The sequence below is a fragment of the Lactuca serriola genome, chromosome 5 (genome assembly GCF_051521515.1).
Source record: "Lactuca serriola cultivar US96UC23 chromosome 5, Lser_US96UC23_V15, whole genome shotgun sequence".
NCBI lineage: Eukaryota > Viridiplantae > Streptophyta > Magnoliopsida > Asterales > Asteraceae > Lactuca > Lactuca serriola.
The window spans coordinates 216,407,304-216,426,496 of record NC_136412.1 but is presented as its reverse complement, the minus strand read 5'-3'; the positions used below and the strand labels follow the sequence as shown (position 1 = coordinate 216,426,496).

The 19,193-nt window shown below is 37.7% G+C and overlaps 2 protein-coding genes across 2 annotated transcripts; both read right to left on the bottom strand.

Moving 5' to 3' along the window:
• Nucleotides 1-2,043: 2,043 nt before the first annotated feature.
• LOC145053571 (shikimate O-hydroxycinnamoyltransferase-like) lies at nt 2,044-4,618 on the bottom strand. Its single transcript, XM_079001634.1, has 2 exons — nt 4,066-4,618; nt 2,044-3,099 (listed from the first exon to the last, which is right to left on the bottom strand). Exons 1-2 carry the CDS (start codon nt 4,501-4,503, stop codon nt 2,218-2,220), a joined length of 1,320 nt encoding a protein of 439 aa, XP_078857760.1. The 5' UTR covers nt 4,504-4,618; the 3' UTR covers nt 2,044-2,217.
• An 11,675-nt stretch (nt 4,619-16,293) lies between these two features.
• Nucleotides 16,294-17,333, bottom strand: LOC145050171 (uncharacterized). The gene is made up of 2 exons (XM_078998461.1): nt 17,138-17,333; nt 16,294-17,096 (listed from the first exon to the last, which is right to left on the bottom strand). Exons 1-2 carry the CDS (start codon nt 17,331-17,333, stop codon nt 16,294-16,296), a joined length of 999 nt encoding a protein of 332 aa, XP_078854587.1.
• Between the last annotated feature and the right edge of the window lie 1,860 nt (nt 17,334-19,193).

The following is a 19,193-nucleotide window of genomic DNA, read 5'->3' as shown; positions in this document are numbered from 1 at the left end:
GAAGATTATACACCAGTTTTGTTGGAATTGACAGATGAATCTAAGATACATTCTATCACGAAGACAAATATTAATAACAAAATTCAATTTACTACTTAATTGACAATCTTATAAACTTTACACATCTTTTTGTAAGTTCTGATAGAAAGATTAATGGTTGGATGATTGGAGAAAGCCACTCTCCCATAAGAAATAAATTCCTAGATTTCACTCAAAATATACATACATCAATCTCCTTTTTCGCTACCCTCTTATTATCTGTCATAACAAAGCAACTAAAATAAAATGCCCCTACATTCTATTTGTTTGTTGATTTCCCTTTAGAATTTGATTATCGTTAATCTGACTTACTGAACCTATGACCATACAGTCAGATTTAAGAAACAATAATGACCTTTCACTTTTTTTTTTTGCTAAACGATTATATCAAATAAATATAAAATCACCCCTGTGAAAATATTTTTTTGCTCATGATAGGACGGAAGTCAAATCAAATAAGGATGGAAGTGATGGAGTTGGCAGAAAGAGGGGGAGAAGAGATGATGGTAATCGCACCTGAAATCCAAATAAGTGGTGATAGAAGTTACAAAAAGAGGATAAAAATACCTAAATGTGAATAGACAGACCCACCTGGAGACGAACGACGAATTCAATGGTGGACGAAGAAGGGAAAGCTGAAGGAGTGCTAGACGCATCTTAGGTAAGGATTGGTGTCTCGCTTGAATTCAGAATACGTTTAGTCGACGCTAGGATAAGTTCGGGTGGAGGAAAATCAATGTAACAGGCGGTCTCCATGTGTCACCGGAATTCAGAATATCTCTTCCTTCGCCTGAGATTCCCAACCTTCCCGTTGGACAGAAACCGAAAACTCCAAAACAAAAGCAGTGATTGGTGGCGGTCTAACGGCCAACAGCTGCTACAGGTGTTTGGTGGTGGCTTTCAATGGTCATAGAGTCTACGGAGAAACGAAGAGCTTTCTTTGGGGGGAAAACCTTTTAACGGGGAGCAGCGGTGGATTTTAAAAAATAAATTTGAAGACATAAGTTTGAAGTTTGAAGACATTTAGTACCATTTTTTGTCTTTATTTATCTATTAAGCTTATCTTTATAAGTAACTCTTAAAGTGTTAACATATTTATATCATTTGTGTTTGTCGTTTTTTAATTGGATCGTGTTCACGTAGAATTGATCAAGTCTTATTGTGTTCGAGTTATGAAAAAAAATTTGTCATGTCCAAAGGTAAAAGAATTTAGTTCTTTTTTGAATTAACCCTAGATTTAATTTTAAAAAATAAATAAATAAAATCATATATCTAATCCATATATTTCAAAGATCTGGTTTATACTTTGTAGTATCTACATTCAAATATATGTGATACTTTCATCTTTCAACTTTCAAACACAATTTGGTCCCTTGTCCAAAATATCCTAATAGCCCAAATCCACTTTTATACAATCCAAATATTAAAATTTTTAAAACAGATTAATTACGCTCATTTGCAGTTATACTATTGCCTATTGGTATTATAATAGCTAAAAAAATAAACCCAGCCCAATTAGACCATAATTGTAAACTCTTTGGTTAATGGGCTATCATGATTTATTTTTCTATCGTCTATTTTTATTAATAGTTTTTAGCATAAGATTTCAATCAATTATTTAAATCTACGCTTTTGAGATGGCGTTTGAGAAATGAAATATAAATTCATAAGCAAGATTTACAAATAAATCGTTATCCGATCCAGATAACAAGATAACACACAATTTTCTCCAAAATAAAGCTCTCTAAAATAAAACATTCTTTATATTAGTCAAATTTCTTAATTATTAAACTTTTAGGATTTAGGATGATACTAGAACCTTTAGTGAATGATCTAATAATTAGATATATTTCAACAATCAAATAGCTCATGTGACATGCGGGTCTATATATATCGCAATACAATGATGTAGACGGTTATCTAACATACTTTAATTTTATACCTCATTTACATCATGAAGCTCCTGACTTTCAGAACTATAAACAAAGTCAAACATTTTTCATGTACAAAAACCCTCAACCAGGCTTTTCATTCACATGGGCTGCCATTACATTTTATTATTACATAAAAAAGAACAAATAAAATAGAAAAAAAAAAAAAAAAAAAAAAAAAAAAAAAAAAAAAAAAAAAAAAACCACAAACAAACAAATTGCCAAGATTTTGTATGGTCACAAAACCTTACAATTCATACAAAAACTTCTCAAAAAGTGGCTGCTCATTTGCATCTAAACACACCGCTAATGACACACTTCTATCGTTATTCGGGCTCGGTAAAACATACACAGTCCCCTCATACAAAATGCAAGCGGGTCCCATGAAAATCGGTCGGCCCCACCCGAAATCAGCGTCGTGGACCGGTAATCTGGTCCACGCGTTGATATTCAAATTCGGGCTCGCAAAGTAACTCGGCCCACGAATCAGGGCCGAGATATCTTTTTGCGACTCCAAATAATCAATCGCCGATCTCAAGTAATCATCATCCATTTTCGTCAGTGTGGCATGAATAAGTTTTGCAGTGTTCGACAATGATCCTGATGTAAGATCACCTGATTTGGAAACGGGTGTGGCAGTGAACACCACGTTGCCAAGGTAGCCTGGCGGGAGGCGGGGACTGAGTCTCGACCTACCGTCTGTGGCTACGTACAGTTTGGTCAATTGGTCGTCTGGGAGCCCACGGGCCTTGCACGCGCACCGCCATATGTGGGCGGCTAGGATTTCGTACGTGCTATGAGTTTGACCGCCATCACTCTTGGCTTTGAGTTTGAGAGTGTTGAGTTGATCTAGGGTTAGCTTTAGCATGGTGGTGGATGAGCCCGCACCTGGTTTTTGAGCAGTCGGGCTCATCGAAGGCGGTTTGTGGTATTCGACATGGTCGTATGTCGGGGTTGGTGGCTCGCGGGCTTTTAGCAGTGTCCGTTCAATGAACGGAGGTATAGCTGCTGAGAGCCCGCGGGCCATGTCAGACCATGTGTTGATGAAGTGGAGGGACGATAGACCGTCTGAGAGCGTGTGAAATACACCACAACCGAGAGCGACTCCTCCGCATTTAAAATGTGTTACCTGAAAAAAAATTTAATTAATTTAAGCAAATGAAACAAAATTTTAAAGTCAAAGATTACAAAAAAAACATTTAAAATAGTAGTTTTGGTTGTTTATTTCTTTGTTGAAGGCACGCTACCTACTCTTTATCTAATTGATAAAGATGGCTATTCAATTAAATGTTACTACTTGCTACTACTTTAAACTACTACCGAATACTTTTCACATATACGTTAGAATAAATTCATAAATAGCTTCAAACTTTTTGAATCGACCCAAACAGATTAATATATTTTTTGTAACTTTTCGCTTCAAATAAAGTCACAGCACATGTTAAGATCCATGGTCTTGGGCAGTTAAGCACATGGATTATACCAATGGAGAAAAGAACAATTTGGACTATATTATTATTTTATGACCCTATTTTGACCCTTGTTCCCATATACAAGTTTCTTGTTGTGACATGTACTACGTGCATTATTAGTGGTAAAGCAATTTGATTTCTTGGGAAAGAAAATAAAACAGGAGATATGAATTCAATTAGGGGGTGTTTGAAAACTTTATGAATTATGAGCATTCATACAACCATAATAAACCCTTCAGGACCCACATACTGAAATAGAGTTATGAATTTGTTGGTCCATGGCAGCCTCATGACGTAGTAGCAAAGCAAATAGTACGAATCCAAAACATTTTTTCAATTTTTTTTGTGATGAAATTGCTTGAAATAAATTGTTTTTCTCGATAAATATGATTATCAAAGTATGCATCTGTTGAAACTGTTACTAAGGGGGTTGTGAAATTCAATGCAAAGTTGCAAATGCATGTGAAAGGCTAGATTTATTCGCTGTGTATCCTAAATTTTTTTAGCAGATCTATAACATTTAGACTATTTCAGCCATGAATAATGAAACTAGACATATTTTAGGGCAAATTATGTTTACTGCTGCAAAGAAATCTGAGGTAATTAGGGGATGTATGATGTACCTGTGCGAAAAATAGCGGATAGGAAGAAATGTCGCCGGAGTAGTCAACAGTCGGAGTAAGACTGCGGAATTCCGGTGATGGCGTGAACTCGCCAAAGTCATCCAAGGTGGAATCGGACTCCGCCTCTACGAACAGAACTCCCTCGCCGTTACAATTAATTACGATTCTGCCGCTCTCATCTCTATCCAATCGCCCTGCCATCGGATAGAACGAGACGAGCACATCGGCGAGCGCCTTTTTCATAGCGTTTGGATCGAAGAAATTCGCAGATCCATTTGGTCTGTAGAAATAAACAGTGAGAATATGGATTCTACCCACAACCAAGTCCAAATTGGAGGTCCATAGCTGCTTAGGACAGTCTGCAATGGGTTCTGAAGGAGGAATGATGGATGATTTCTTTATATTGACCTTCATCATCATCTTTTGATCACTTCCCATCGTGAAATTGAAGGGAAATGAAGGTGGGTTTTCAGAAATTACACACACAAATGTGTGTGATTAGAGGGAAGAAGGGAGAATTGGTTTTCGGAGCACACACTTTCCTTCGTTTGGTGTGTGTATTTATAAGCGGTGGGAACTGTCAAGTGTCCTACCTTTGGAAGATTTTGGCGTCCACCTTTGGAAGATTTTGGCTATTTAATTTTGATAATGAAGTTTTCAAAACAAAAATTAAAATGTCAACGATCTTCTAGTTAACTTTTTTTAGTTTTTGTCCATAAGTTTATTTGGAAAATTTCAAAAAAATATTAGATTTTGTTTCACTTAATCATCTAACATAATAAATGAAAATCAATTTTGCCAAATGTTATATTCTCATTAATTTTGACACATGTCATTTTTTAAGAGTTTTTGAATTATTTCTTTTCCACTTGTCATTTTCTTAAATGTTTCATTGTTCTTAAATTTAAAATCCACATTTTAATGAGATTTATATATATAAAGTAGATCATTCTATTAAATTTCATAATAAATGTTTTACAACCTTTATTATTTACTTTATTTATTATATTCTTTGTATTTATGTAAAATTATTATTTTAAAAAATATGTAATGCTTATAATTTTATATTAATTTTTTTATAAACCCGTGTAATACACGGGTCTCACACCTAGTTTGAAGAATATTTTCAGATTTAGGAGGTTGTGTTCGGGATGCATCGTTTGAAAAGTTTTGATTTCTAGCTTTTAAGAAAATGCTTGTAAAAAAAATGTTGTTTGGCAACAGAAACGTTTAATTTTTAACCTAAACAAAATGCTACAAAGAGAAGCTTTCACTAAAATTCTCCAAAATCAAACGTTACCCGCTATAAACTAGTTTTGACGAACATGAGCAAATACAAATATAACAATTTTTTTTTGTTAAAGATGGTTATTTTAGAAGAAAAGAAAACGCTTCAATGGTTAAATGATAAAAAAAAAATTAAAAAGAAAAATTGGGGGCTAAACCGAACAAGTTTCACACTGTAATGATTTTTACAAAATCTAATATTTTATGTAGTGGTTTTTATGAAAACTAAAACAAACTTTGAGTGGAAAAAGTTGCTTACATGGTTAAACTTGAAAAAGAAAGGCAAATTTTTATGGATTTTTCTCTATTTTAAACTGTATAATTTAGTAATTTCTTATATGTAATGACTAAATATAATGAAAAATTAAAAGTTACAAAATCAGTTAATTAAAACTAAATAAGATACATATTAATCTTATTCTGGATGATTTTTTATACGTATAACGTTCTAAACCTTTAGTTTCACTTATTTGAATATAGCATATGTATGTATTGAATTATTTATACCTAGACTAGTTTATAACCCGTGAGAACCACGATTATAAAATTAATTAAATTTTTATTATAAAAAATTATAGTTATTAATCAATTATTTTAAATAAGTCATTTTAAATAAATTATTAATTAAGAGATATATCAAAAATTTAAAGTTATTATCACTTCAAATTTAACATATAATTAGAAAATGTAAATTTGAATTTTGAAATAAGTTGTCTAATATATCTATATGAAACATGACATAATATTAATGAGAAGTTGTATTAGAGTAACACTTGACAAAAGGAGATTAAAACTATTCATTTATTAGAATAGGGATTAGTCAAATAACTATTAAAACTATTGATGAGCTTGAGGAGTGGGATTGCGGTTTAAAATGTATTGACGAGAAGCTTTTAGCTAGATGTGGTATTACGGGTACTTGGCTGACTATCTTTAAAATTAATGAGGAGCTTGAGGTGAGAGATTTGTCTCTTGAGGATCTCTTTTATAGAAAAAATGGGGGATTGAAATCATAATTATTTGGGGAATGCAGAGTGTTCCCCCTGTGAGGTCAGCGCTTACTTATTTTCCTCTGATGGACGATGGGACGGTTCTGGTCGAAGAACGTAGGGCGTTCCTTTAGGGAATGCAGGGCATTCCTTCTTGGACCAATCTCGGATTTTGTGCCCTGAACTTGTAAAATCCGTAACTTTCGCGTACGAGCTCCGATTTCGACGTTCTTTATATCCAAGCGTAGGTGAGAAAATGATCTACAACTCTCTTTTAGACTCCGTCGGCTAATTCTGACTTTATTTTTATTAATATATTTTTAACAAGTCGGGACTGGAAAAGTCCGTTAAAAAACCATAGTTTCTTCATCCGATGCTTGTTTTCGTCAGTCTTTTTATCGTTGTATTACCATTGATGAGATCTTCAATTCTCGTTTAGGTCGTGTTGGCTAAAAGTCGCTCGATCTCTATTTTGAGTTTTTAGTTGTCTACCGCTATGTCCGAAACTTCGAAAAATCATAACTTCCTCATATAAAGTCAGATTTGGGCGTTCTTTTTATGTATGTTTACGGTTTTGGGATATCTACGACTTTCATTTAGATACCTAAGGTTAAAAAGTATTTTATTGGAATTTTGCATTTTCTGCTTAACAGTGTTTTACCGGTATTGTCGTGGATCTTCGATTGGTCATAACTTCTTCGTTATAACTCGGTTTTTAGTGTTCTTTATATTTTTGGAAACCTTGTTACGATATCTACCACTTAGTATACTCAATTATGGTTACTGAACAAATTTATTTTTGACCTAATTTTTGCTAATGTTACAAAATCATCCTCTTGCATATTGGTGTTTGTGAACCATTAGAGACATCACACTTGAGGTGCTCAAGCTTTCAAGGGTCAAGAACTACAAGTCCTTCAAAAGGTATGTCATCTAAATAGATGTTTTATTCAATTGGCAATTTGTATGCTAGTTAGGACAATGCTTTGGAAAAATTGAAAATATGCATGTATAATAGAGAAAACATTGATCCAAAGCATTTAGGGTTGCATGTGCACCATAGGAGTGTTATAGTGCTCAAAACCCAACAGGAACCTTAGATGATACTAACAGTCAACAAGAGCATGAGACTCATATTGAACCTGTTGACACTTCATTACCTCTCCGCCGCTATAGTAGAGTTAGCGTGCCACCATAGATTTATGGTTTCCATATAATTGCAGAAGGTGATACGCTTATCAGTGATCAAACACTGATAAATTTGGATGAGCCAACTAACTACAAGGAAGCAATGGTATGCCCTGAGGCTGCTAAATGGAAAGAGGCAATGGACAGTGAGATCAAGTCCATGTATGATAACCAAGTTTGGAATTTGGTTGAATAACTACATGTTCGAAAGATAGTTGGTTGCAAATGGATCAAGAAGAAGACCGACATGGATGGAAATGTGCACACTTTCAAGGCATGATTGGTTACAAAGGGATTTACTCAAATCCAAGGGGTTGAATATGATGAGACCTTATCACCAGTGGATAAGATTAAATCAATTAGGATAATGCTCGTTGGTGGTTGTCGAGGCCAACACAATTAATAACCCTAAATATTACATACTAAAATAGTGTATAATGGTAAACGGATCGAATCCACAGAGATTGGCTCAATTTTGTAACTCTATGAAAAATCTCTTTGTAAAAATACTTGTAAAATGACAATAAATTAAAAATGGGGGGTTTGGTCTTTTTGATTGTTTGACAAAATTAAAACTAGATGGAATATAAATATGACAAGTAAACAATTAAAAGATTTGATTAAATTCAATGAAGTGAAATTGGTTGATTTTAGGATACATCACATAGATGACATAGTTGACTTATCATTAGGCTAAAAGAAACAACACTTGTGAATTGGTTTAACTTGGCTATAGCAATTCATAAGCACAAATTACCTCAACTCTTCTTAGATATTAAAATGGTTGGAGGAGCTCTAACACATTCCCTTAATTAAAGTCACAAAATCAATGAAGCATATGATCTTCGGAAAATCAATTAGCTTTAGGTTCTAAGAGTTACCAAGTCCAAAAGATAATCAAATGCTTACATTATCATTATGGAGGAAACATTCCCATGGTCTAAATGAATTGAAAACGAACATATAAACCATTTGTTGCTTACTAATTTGAGGGTCCATTACTTAACCAAGAAATTAGTCAAAAAAAATAAATATTTATTCATCTAAGCTCCTGATCAAAGATAAACAAACATAACAAGATGTTTAGCTAGAAAACATTTCCGTAAACTTCAAACATAAGATAATAATAAGTCTTCAAAGCAACTAATCATCCATGGGTTAAACCCTAATCAACCAAATGAGAATTTAGCCAAGCATGGCAAAAATAAAAGAAATACAAGGTATTTTAGTGGTACCAAACATTGTTCTAGTTGCAAGATGGAAAGAAATTACACCAATCTTCTAAATCATCCAATTCTTCCAAAACCTTCTTGAGAGCAAAATGGAGTTCTTCTTCAAAGTGTTCATGTTGCAAAAAGGCTTCAAATCTCTAGTAAAAGGGACTCATTTCTGGATTCAAAAAGTTGCCAAAAGCCACCCATCAACCTTCCACAAATAGAGTCAACAAGTCAAAACCCAAGTTCACATCACCACTATTCACGCGGACCGCGTATGGTTCCACGCGGACCGCGTGGGTCACGCTGAATGCATGCCTTGTCCCATTAAAAATGCAATCCAGCCCAATCTTCTAATTTATGCTCCAGCCCACATGCATAATTCTTGGTAGCCCAATTGTGCTATTCCAAAGCCTCCAATGATGGCCCAATGCTCCTTTAATCTTCTATAGCTCGAATTCTTGTCGTCCCTCCCGAAATTTAAGTCTGACGCGCTTTCTTATTTATGTTGACACCAAGCCCAATTGCACCACTTCAAGTCCATGAACAAATTGCAAGCCTCCAGCAGTCCTGCATTCCTTCCACGCCTCCAATAATAAAAAGTCTTCGATAAATCCTGCAAATAAGCTCAAAAGACTGGAAAGCACCCGGTAAAGGAGAAAAATAACAAAAAGAGAAAATATACATGAAGATTAACTAAAGTGAGATGGTTTTAACTAAAAATAAACTATGAAAAAAAGTAATAAAAACGTAACTATCAAATCACCCCAAGCTTAAACCTTACTTGTACTCAAGTAAGACAAGACTAAAATGAACTTGGGATGAACTATCCTAGAAAGAAAAAAAAGAATGAACATCTTAGGTGGAAATTCATGACACGACCTTAAAATAAAGACATATGATCCATTTTTAGGGATAAGAATCACTTTGAGGGACGAGCCTTTGTTACCTTTCTAGCAAGGGATACATGTTGATCAAGATGCAAAACGAGCATGCATACTTCACTAGTATGGTTTATGTGACATGGTTTCGTTGTCCGATCTAGCCCACTAGCAATAAGAAAGTGTCCCTCGGTTAGAATGTTCCTCACTCCTCACAACTTCAACCCCACACCAAGAAATAAAATCTAGCAAAAAGATAACTCGGGCCAAAAATGGCAAGTAACGAGCTATGTACAAAGGTCGGCAAACTGTCATCATCTAGAAGAATAAGTGCTTCCACCAAAATAAGATCATGTAAAGCAAAGAATCGAGCACATGATGAGAAAAGGCATCATCGTAGTTGCCAACAAAAATGATATCTAACTAGAAAAACATCAAACTAGAAACAAATTACATGAGCTAAAATTCGAAAAAAAAAAAAAACTAAACATCTACAAAAGAAAACAAATGGATACAACTCCGTGACCCGACCTTTTCTTTTATTATTATTATTATTATTTTTAGCTAGACTTTTAAAGACTAGAACCAACAAACATAAGGTTCACATTTCACGAAAGATCAAAATTTGACTTCTCCAAACAAGTTGGTTACATATGAAGTTTCACATACACAAACTAAATACTAGACTTTATTGAATTTTTTTGGTAAATTGACGCAATTTTTTTTTTCAGAACGACACTTTTGAAACAATTTACTTTGACTCACAAAACAAAACAAAACTGGAAAAAAGGGGTAGTTGTCTCTTTTTTTTAGGCTCACTTTTTTGGTTTACCACATGAGTTTTACAAGTATAGCCTGAAAATAAAAATACAAAATTATATACAACTATAAGCAGAACCTAAGTCTAACCCAAACAAGAGGCCAAACGAGCACAACTACACTAAGTCTAATTTGAGATCAAGTGGGAAAAATGTGTCTAAATCATAAAGTAATGAGATATGATGTGAATTGTAGCTGTTAGACACTAAAGATCTCAAAATGTCAAAATCTATCTTTTATTCCTTTCTTTGGGGTTTGATTGTGGCTTGTGAGGAAAATTCAGTTGAGGGACAAGTCGGCACGGGGCTAAGTTGTCCCCTACTTATGCCACACTTGACATGAGTCGATTCATATGCAAAACTACTTGCACTCTCTCCCCATGTATATATAAGAGAAGAAGCAACAACTGAAAGTCCCTAAGAGAGATTCTTATTTGTTTTGCGAGTTTCCAAAAGAATTGTATTTAAGGTGTGTCGTGTCTTTCAAGTAAAGATGTTCGGAGATGAGAGTAAACAGATAACAAAAATACATGAATGCTTATGCCCTAAGCTAAATGTCATGCAAAAATAAAAAGTTAAAAGGAAGAAAATAAAAAATTTTGGAATTTTATAAAAACACATAAAAAAATGAATGCAATTTAGGGCTAAATGTTATGCAACCTAATTAAAATGCATGAGAAATCAAAAAGAAAAGGGAATACCCCACCCCAAGCTTAGAAATAAGCATTGTCCTCAATGCCTGGGGAGAGGTGGAAGTACCTAGACCGGGGGATCGGGAGGAGGATATCGGTATTGGGGTAGGGGTAAGGGTAAGGTGGAAGTGGATAAGGGTGGGTGGGTGGAGGATATGGATAGGGAGAAGTAAGTGGGACGTTCTCGAAACGGTTTTGTGATTGGTGCCACCCCCACATATGGTGCATCTGCTGGGACATGATTTGGTTGGAGACACAAAAAGCCTCGAACCATTCGACAAAATTGGGGGGAAGCGGGTAGTATACGGGAGGTGCTTGGGGCTGGGCTTGCTGTGGACCACCGTTGGGCTCAATACCGAATTTTTCATCTGCCTTCATCTCGACATCATCTTGATCCTGGAGCGCATCCTCATTGATTGACTGAGTAATGGTCCTCACGAGTCTCCATTGAGTGCGATAGTGGGGGGTGAAGTTGGAGACTCGAGGGTCGGGGAGAACAAGATATCCAACCCCCTGAGGGCAATACCATGTAAAACTGCTCCTTCTCCGGCGACGGATGTGGTGCATGTTTGTGAGAGCACGCTCATCCAAACGAGTTTTATTGTCAACAGGTTGGTATTCGTCTGGGAGCTTGATGTCAAGACCGCGGGCTAAAAGGGTGACAAATCCACCAATGCAAATATCACCAGACGCTTTGGTTCTCATGAGTGCGCATTTATGGAAAAAGAATGAAGCAAAGTCCGGGATTGGTGGGTTTTCACGTCGTGTCATGCACCAAAGGAAGAAAAGCTTTTTTTTTTATCTGGCCGGCTTCTTTGCGGGCAAAAATAGTGCACACCAAGATACGATGGGCAATGCGGAGGCACGGGTGAATGATGGAGGTTGCCTTATCTCGACCGACACACGAAAAGATCCCTCTAGTGATTTCCATCCAAAAGGTCTCGTGGTTGAACTCGACAGGAAAGATGTCGAAAACCGTGGATGTGTTCGAGGAAGGTAAGCCCAAGATGCCGTTTATTGTTGCAACATCAATATACCTTCGGTCCCCCCAAAAGTTGGAATGTGGTTTTTTTATTTTCGTTATCTAACCCGCAATCGGCAAGAAACTCTTTAGTAGGGAGCTCGTCAGTGTGTGCGATGAGATTGAGAAGGTTTTCCCACCCGATGTTATGGAACAATTGGATGACCCCCTCAAGAACCCCTAATGAGATGAGCGTGGGTTTGCACAAAAATTTGGTGGAGGCAACCTTTCTAGGCAAACTCATCATGTAATTTTCGGCCGCCTTGGCATCCCGAAATCTTGGAATGTTGGGTTTATCATTTTGAGCTCTAGCGGGGGCTTTGTCTCGAGCGGCAGCCGAGCATTTTCTAGACGTGGACATGGCCTACCCGTGATATTTGCACGGGAAAATTCGGAATTTGAAAATCATGCAACTCTCCACCCCAAGCTTTAAGCTTTGTTCAATATCCCGTGAGAAAAATTTTACCGCGAAAACCCGAGAAATCCAGCAACGACTTGAGATTCCGGTGAAATTTTCCGGCGAGCTTTGAGAGATATTTCTAGTGGGGTTTGTAGCCTTAACCAAGAGGAGCACAATGGTGGTGTCGGAATTGTGAGAGGTGGCCGGAGTTGGCCAGAAAGTGGCGAGATGGTGGTGGTGGCGCCCGGAATTGCAGCAACTGATTAGACCGAATTTTGGGTGAGGTTTGTAGAGCTCGACAAATGAAAGAGAATGGCGGTGATTTCACGTAATTCCGAACGACGGTTTGACGGGAAATCGAGTTTTAGTGGTGGAGATGGAGGTGTTTTAATGGAGTTTAGGGAAAAGAAGTAGAAGAAGAAAGGAAGAAGAGGGTTGGCTGGTGGTTTTATTAGGCTTAAGTTGCGGTCAAATATGGTCAAAACCGGGTCAACGGAAGTCAACACCTCACACGGATGCGTTCGTGAGTACACACGGTCCGCATGAATAAGCTTGGAACAATTTTGTTTTGTATTCATCACACGCGGTTGACTCGGAGGGTATACACGATCCGTTTTAATAACCCATGCGGACAGAGCCACAAGTACACGCGGTCCGCGTGAATTAACCTGAAATCCTTCTGTTTTTTATGTTGGATGCGGACATTATTTGGAACCACACGCGGACCATTTGTTTATTAACGTGGACACACCCCTGAGTATACGCGGTCCGCATGTAACCTATTGCAATTTTCTCAATTTTCGCCCTTTGAGCAAAACGAACACCGGGCCTTAAAATCCAACACTCTTGTACTGCAAGAAGGAAGAAGAAGAAATGTTAAATGCAAAAAGGATCTTTCTAAGACATTTACTCATAATTAGAAAAGATGAAAACTTTAAGTTTTCCAAAAATGCCCTTCTTTAACGTCTTTGGCGAGACGTCCTTCCCTTTCGATTTCAGTATACTGGGGCATCCAATTGGATGACATCTAGGACATTTCGTTAAAACCTTCATAGAAAGGTTTCAAACGAGGCCCATTGACTTTAAAGATTTTCCCCATTTCTTCACTTTGGATCTCAACCGCTCCGTACTCAAAGACTTTTAGCACAACAAATGGACCTATCCATCTTGACCTCAACTTTCCGGGAAATAATTTCAATCGTGAGTGGTAAAGCAAAACCCTATGTCCCGGATCAAAATGCTTGCGGGTAATGCACTTGTAATGGAAAAGCTTCGTTTTCTCCTTGTAAATTCTCGAGTTTTCATAAGAGTCATTTCTCAATTCTTCCAACTCTTGAAGTTGAAGGTGCCTATGCTTTCGCGCCTCATTAATGGTGAAGTTGCATTGCTTGACCGCCCAAAATGCACGGTGTTCCAATTCCATGGGAAGATGACATGGTTTTCCAAAAACTAATCTAAATGGAGACATTCCTATCGGGGTCTTGTAAGTGGTCTGATAGGCCCACAAGGCATCATCAAGCCTCGAACTCCAATCCTTTCTAGTCGGGTTCACAATTTTATCAAGAATACTCTTCACCTCACGATTCAAAAACTCTGCTTGGCCATTTGTTTGAGGGTGGTAGGCGGTAGAGACACGATGGGTCATGTTGTACTTTTTTAGGAAGGCCTCCATCATCTTATTGCAAAAATGAGTCCCTCGATCACTAATCAAAGCCCTAGGCACACTAAACCTCACAAAGACATTAGATTTTAAAAAGTCGATAACTGTTTTGGCATCATCCGATCGTGTGGCTTTAGCCTCAACCCATTTAGAAACATAGTCAACCGCGAGCAAGATATAAACGTTGCCAAATAAGACGGGAAATGGACCCATGAAATCAATCCCCCATACATCAAAAATTTCACAAACAAGGATTGGATTTTGTGGCAATTGGTTCTTTTGCGAAATGTTCCCCGTCCTTTGGCACCGTTCACAACTTTTGCAAAACAAGTAACAGTCGCGTGACATGGTTTGCCAAAATAGTCCACACTCAAGGACCTTTCTCAAGTTCCCTCTAGGTCCGAAGTGTCCCCTACAAGCAAATTCATGACAAAATTGCAAAATGGATTGATGCTCTTGTTGGGGCACACATCACCTAATAATTTGATCGAGACAATGTTTCCACAAATAAGGTTCATCCCACACATAGTATTTTGCATCACTTTTCAATTTATCTTTTTGAGCACGTGTAAATGTGTCGGGATACCTTTTCGTGACAAAAAAGTTAACGATATCGACATACCAAGGAGTAGATTGAGTAAGGGAAAAGAGATGCTCATCCGAAAACTCATCCCGCAACAAGAGAGGAGTCTCATTCGAAGTGATCCGGCTTAGGTGATCGGCAACAAGATTCTTGCATCCACTCTTGTCCCGGATTTCCAAATCAAATTCTTGTAATAGTAAAATCCACTAGATGAGTCTTGGCTTTGCATCTTTCTTTTTCATTAAGTACTTGAGAGTTGCGTGATCCGAATACACAATAACTTTGGTGCCAAATAGATATTGCCTGAACTTCCCCAAAGCGAACACTATGGCCATAAGCTCCTTCTCCATGGTAGAGTAGTTACTTTGAGCATTGTCTAGTGTCCTGGATTCATAGTAGATCACATGGGAGGCTCTTCCATTCTTTTGACCCAAAACGGCACCTATTGCATAGTTGCTTGCATCACACGTGATCTCAAAGGGGAGATCCCAATTTGGTGCTTGCATTAGGAGAGCGGATGTAAGCAACTCTTTAAGCTTGTCGAAAGCTTATTTATACGCCTCATTGAACTCGAAATCAACATCCTTTTGCAAGAGTTGGCACATTGGTCTTGTTATCTTTGAAAAGTCCTTGATGAATCGTCGGTAGAAACCTGCATGGCCCAAAAAAGAACAAACTTCCCGAACACAAGTCGGGTAAGGTAAGCTTTGAATAACATTAATTTTGGCCTTATCTACCTCAATTCCTTTTTGGACACAATGTGACCCTAAATGAGACCCTGAATCACCATGAAATGACATTTTTCAAAGTTTAAAACCAAATTCGTTTCAATGCATCTTTTTAAAATTTTGGTGAGATTGGCCAAACCCTCTTGAAAGGAGTTTCCGTATACCGTAAAATCGTCCATGAAAACTACAATTATATTTTCAACATATTCCGAAAAGATACTAACAATGCAACGTTGGAAAGTGGCTGGAGTGTTACACAATCTGAATAGCATTCTCCGGTTTGCAAAAGTGTCAAATGGACATGTGAAGGTTGTCTTTTCTTGGTCTTTCGGTGCCACCGGGATTTGGTAAAAACCAGAGTACCCGTCTAGACAACAATAATGAGATTTTTCGGCCAACCTTTCTAACATTTGGTCAATGAAAAGTAATGGGAAATGATCTTTTCTCGTGCTTGCATTGAGTTTGCAGTGGTCAATACATACTCTCCACCCGTTTTGCACACGGGTGGGGACCATCATACCTTTTTTGTTCTCGACCATCATGATCCCCGTCTTCTTCGGCACCACTTGCACCGAGCTCACCCATTTGCTATCCGAGATTGGATAGATCATTACCGCATCTATGAGCTTCAAAATCTCTTTCTTGACCACTTCCATCATTAGCAGATTCAACCTTCTTTGCGCATATCGACTCGGCTTGCATTCATCCTCCATCAAGATCTTGTGCATACAAGTGGAGGGGCTCATTCCTTTGATATCCGCAATCGTTCAACCCATTGCTTCTTTATGTTCCTTCAACACTTTGAGGAGTTGCTCTTCTTCACACTCGGTTAAGTAAGTTGAAATGATGACCGGAAGAGTCTCGTTGTTTCTCAAGTACGCATACTTCAAGTGTTGAGGAAGGACTTTTAATTCCAACTCCAGTGGTTGAACAAGGGAGGGAGAAAATCTTGTGTGAGTTTGAGGTAATGCAATTTGCTTCACACTAAATTGAGTGGTTTTCTTGATCTCTAAATTGTTGACCAATCTTTCAACTTCCAGATCTAATGAGTAGAGCTTTAACTTCTTGGCTAATTTACCATAACCAAATCCTTTGCTCAAAATCATCTCCAACATGTCAACATTAGACAACTCGAACAACTCTTGGGTTAATGGTTCGACAACATCAATAAAGCACAAGGATGAAACATCACTAGGATATCTCATAGCATCATAAATGTTAAAACTTATTGTTTCACCATCAAGCTTCATTGTTAAGCTTCCCGCATAAATATCAATCTTTGTTCTAGCCGTCTTCAAGAATGGTCTCCCAAGTAAAATTATACCCGACTTTGAGGACAGTCGTTCATCTAGATCAATCACATAGAAATCCGCCGGGAAGACCAATCGGTTCACTTGCACTAGGACATCTTCCAAAACACCTCTAGGAAAGAACCTTGATTTATCCGCAAGAGAGATTATGACACCGGTTTCACTTAAAGGACCAACGTTCAATGATTCATATACCGAATAGGGCATGACATTAATAGAAGCACCAAGGTCAAGCATGGTACTACTAAAAGTGACATCTCCTATTTTGCAAGGAACCGTAAACATTCCCAGATCTTTGCACTTGGGTGGAAGTTTCCTTTGTAAACCACAGATGCATTTTCATTCATAGAGATTTTCTCATTTCCCTTCAACTTCCTATTGTTGGTACAAAGTTCTTTCAAAAACTTTGCATATCTAGGGATTTGCTTGATTGCATCAAGTAGATGGATGTTTACTTCCACCTTTCGAAAGGTGTCCAAAAACTCTTTCTCCTCCATGTTCTTTTTCGAAGTTGCAAGTCGGGAGGGGAATGGCGGTTGAGTGACTATTGGTGTCACTAGATGGGTGGTCTTCTTTGGGGCTCCGGCTTGTGCATCATTCTTGGCTATAGGATCCTCAATGGGAATTACTACTATTTCTTCCTCTTCATCCCTTGGCTTCTTCTTTGAACTACATTCTCCAGTTTGTTTGCCACATTGACATTTGGGTGCTTTTTGGTTTGAGAAGGGAGTTTACCAGGGGACTCCAACTTGCTTATGGATGTAACTATATCTCTAATTTGTGCTTCAAGGTTGGAGATACTAGTCCTTGTCTCTTTTTGGAATTGTTGGGTACTAGTGGCTAAGGATTTGACAATGTCTTCAAGGGACATTTCGGAGCTACTTGGTTGGGATTGAGGAGGTTGTTGGTGATGATGTAGAGGGTGTGGTTTGGGTTGATAGTGTGGTTGTGGATGTTGGTAATGAGGTTGTGGTGGTGGATAGGAAGGTCTAACCAATGTATTTTGAGGCAATGGTCTTGGGTTGTAGCTCATGTTGGGATTTGGCTTCCAACTTGAATTGTAAGCATTTTGGTGACCAGATGGTTGGTTGTGGTAGTTTTGGAATTCTCCCATGGCATTTACATGTTCTGAATCTTCTTGAAGAAGGGGACACATATCCGCAGGATGTCCCATTGTTGCATATATTCCACAAACCATCACTGTTGGAATTTGTCCCATGGCTAGCTTTTGGACAACAGAGGTTAGATCTTTGATTTGAGACTGTAGGTTTGATGTTCCTACTTCATTGACTTTTTGTTGAGTTTCTCTTTTCATATCTTGGCGAGGGCCAAAATGTTGTTTGTTGTGGAGTTTTGCTAAGGACATCACCACCACTTGAGGCATCAACTAGTCTTCTCTCCATTGGCAACAATCCCTCATAGAATTGTTGAATGAAGAGTTGTTCCGGAATTTGGTGTTGTGGGAAACTATAGCACAAGTTGTTGAACCTCTCCTAATAATCATGAAAAGTATCATTTTGACCTTGGCGGATTCCATACATCTCATTTCTAAGACTTGAGACTCTTGAAGCGGGATAGAACTTATCAAGAAAAACTCTTTCCATGTCGGTCCATGAGTTGATTGACCCCGGGGGAAGATAGAATAACCAATTCTTGCTCTATCGGCCAATGAAAAGGGGAATGCCCTTAGCTTAATTTGGTCATCGGTTGACCCTTGTGGCTTCATACTAATGCAAATAATGTGGAACATCTTCAAGTGCTTATGAGGGTTTTCATTCTCTAATCCATGAAAAGTTGGGAGGTGATGGACTAAACTTGACTTCAACTCCGAGCTTCCTTCCAAAACCGGGTAATTAATACCGGTTAGAGTTTGTGTGACATCGGTTTCCATCATTTGCCTCAAAGTTCTTTCGGGAGCTTCTCCTCCGTCCGCCATTGCAACTGGTTCAATAATGGGTGGATCTTGTTGTAGAGGTGGTGTTTCGGGAATCGGTACTAGAATCGGGTTCCGTGTCACTTGAAGTGGCTTCAACCTCCAGATCCCCGTGAGGATTGGAAGTTTGACCACGTTCTATTCTTTTTTCCTTCGCCAAATGCCTTGCTTCTTTTTCAATTTCCGGGTTATAAATCAAGTAACCTGTACGTTGAGATCTGGGCATAGAGAAACAAACTAAATAAAAATAAACCAATCCTTGGTAACAGCGCCAAAATTTGGTGGTTGTCGAAGCCAACAAAATTATAACCCTAAATATTACAAACTAAAATAGTGTATAGTGGTAAAGGGATCAAATCCACGGAGATTGTCTCAATTTTATAACTCTATGAAAAATCTCTTTGTAAAAATACTTGTAAATGAC

Coding starts and splice junctions, on each gene's coding strand:
- LOC145053571 (XM_079001634.1), bottom strand. CDS start 4,503: ATGGGAAGTGATCAAAAGATGATGATGAAGGTCAATATAAAGAAATCA. Junction 3,100..4,065: donor ATCCGCTATTTTTCGCACAG/GTACATCATACA, acceptor ATTTTTTTTCAG/GTAACACATTTTAAATGCGG.
- LOC145050171 (XM_078998461.1), bottom strand. CDS start 17,333: ATGGAGGAGAAAGAGTTTTTGGACACCTTTCGAAAGGTGGAAGTAAAC. Junction 17,097..17,137: donor CAAAGGAAACTTCCACCCAA/GTGCAAAGATCT, acceptor CTTGCAAAATAG/GAGATGTCACTTTTAGTAGT.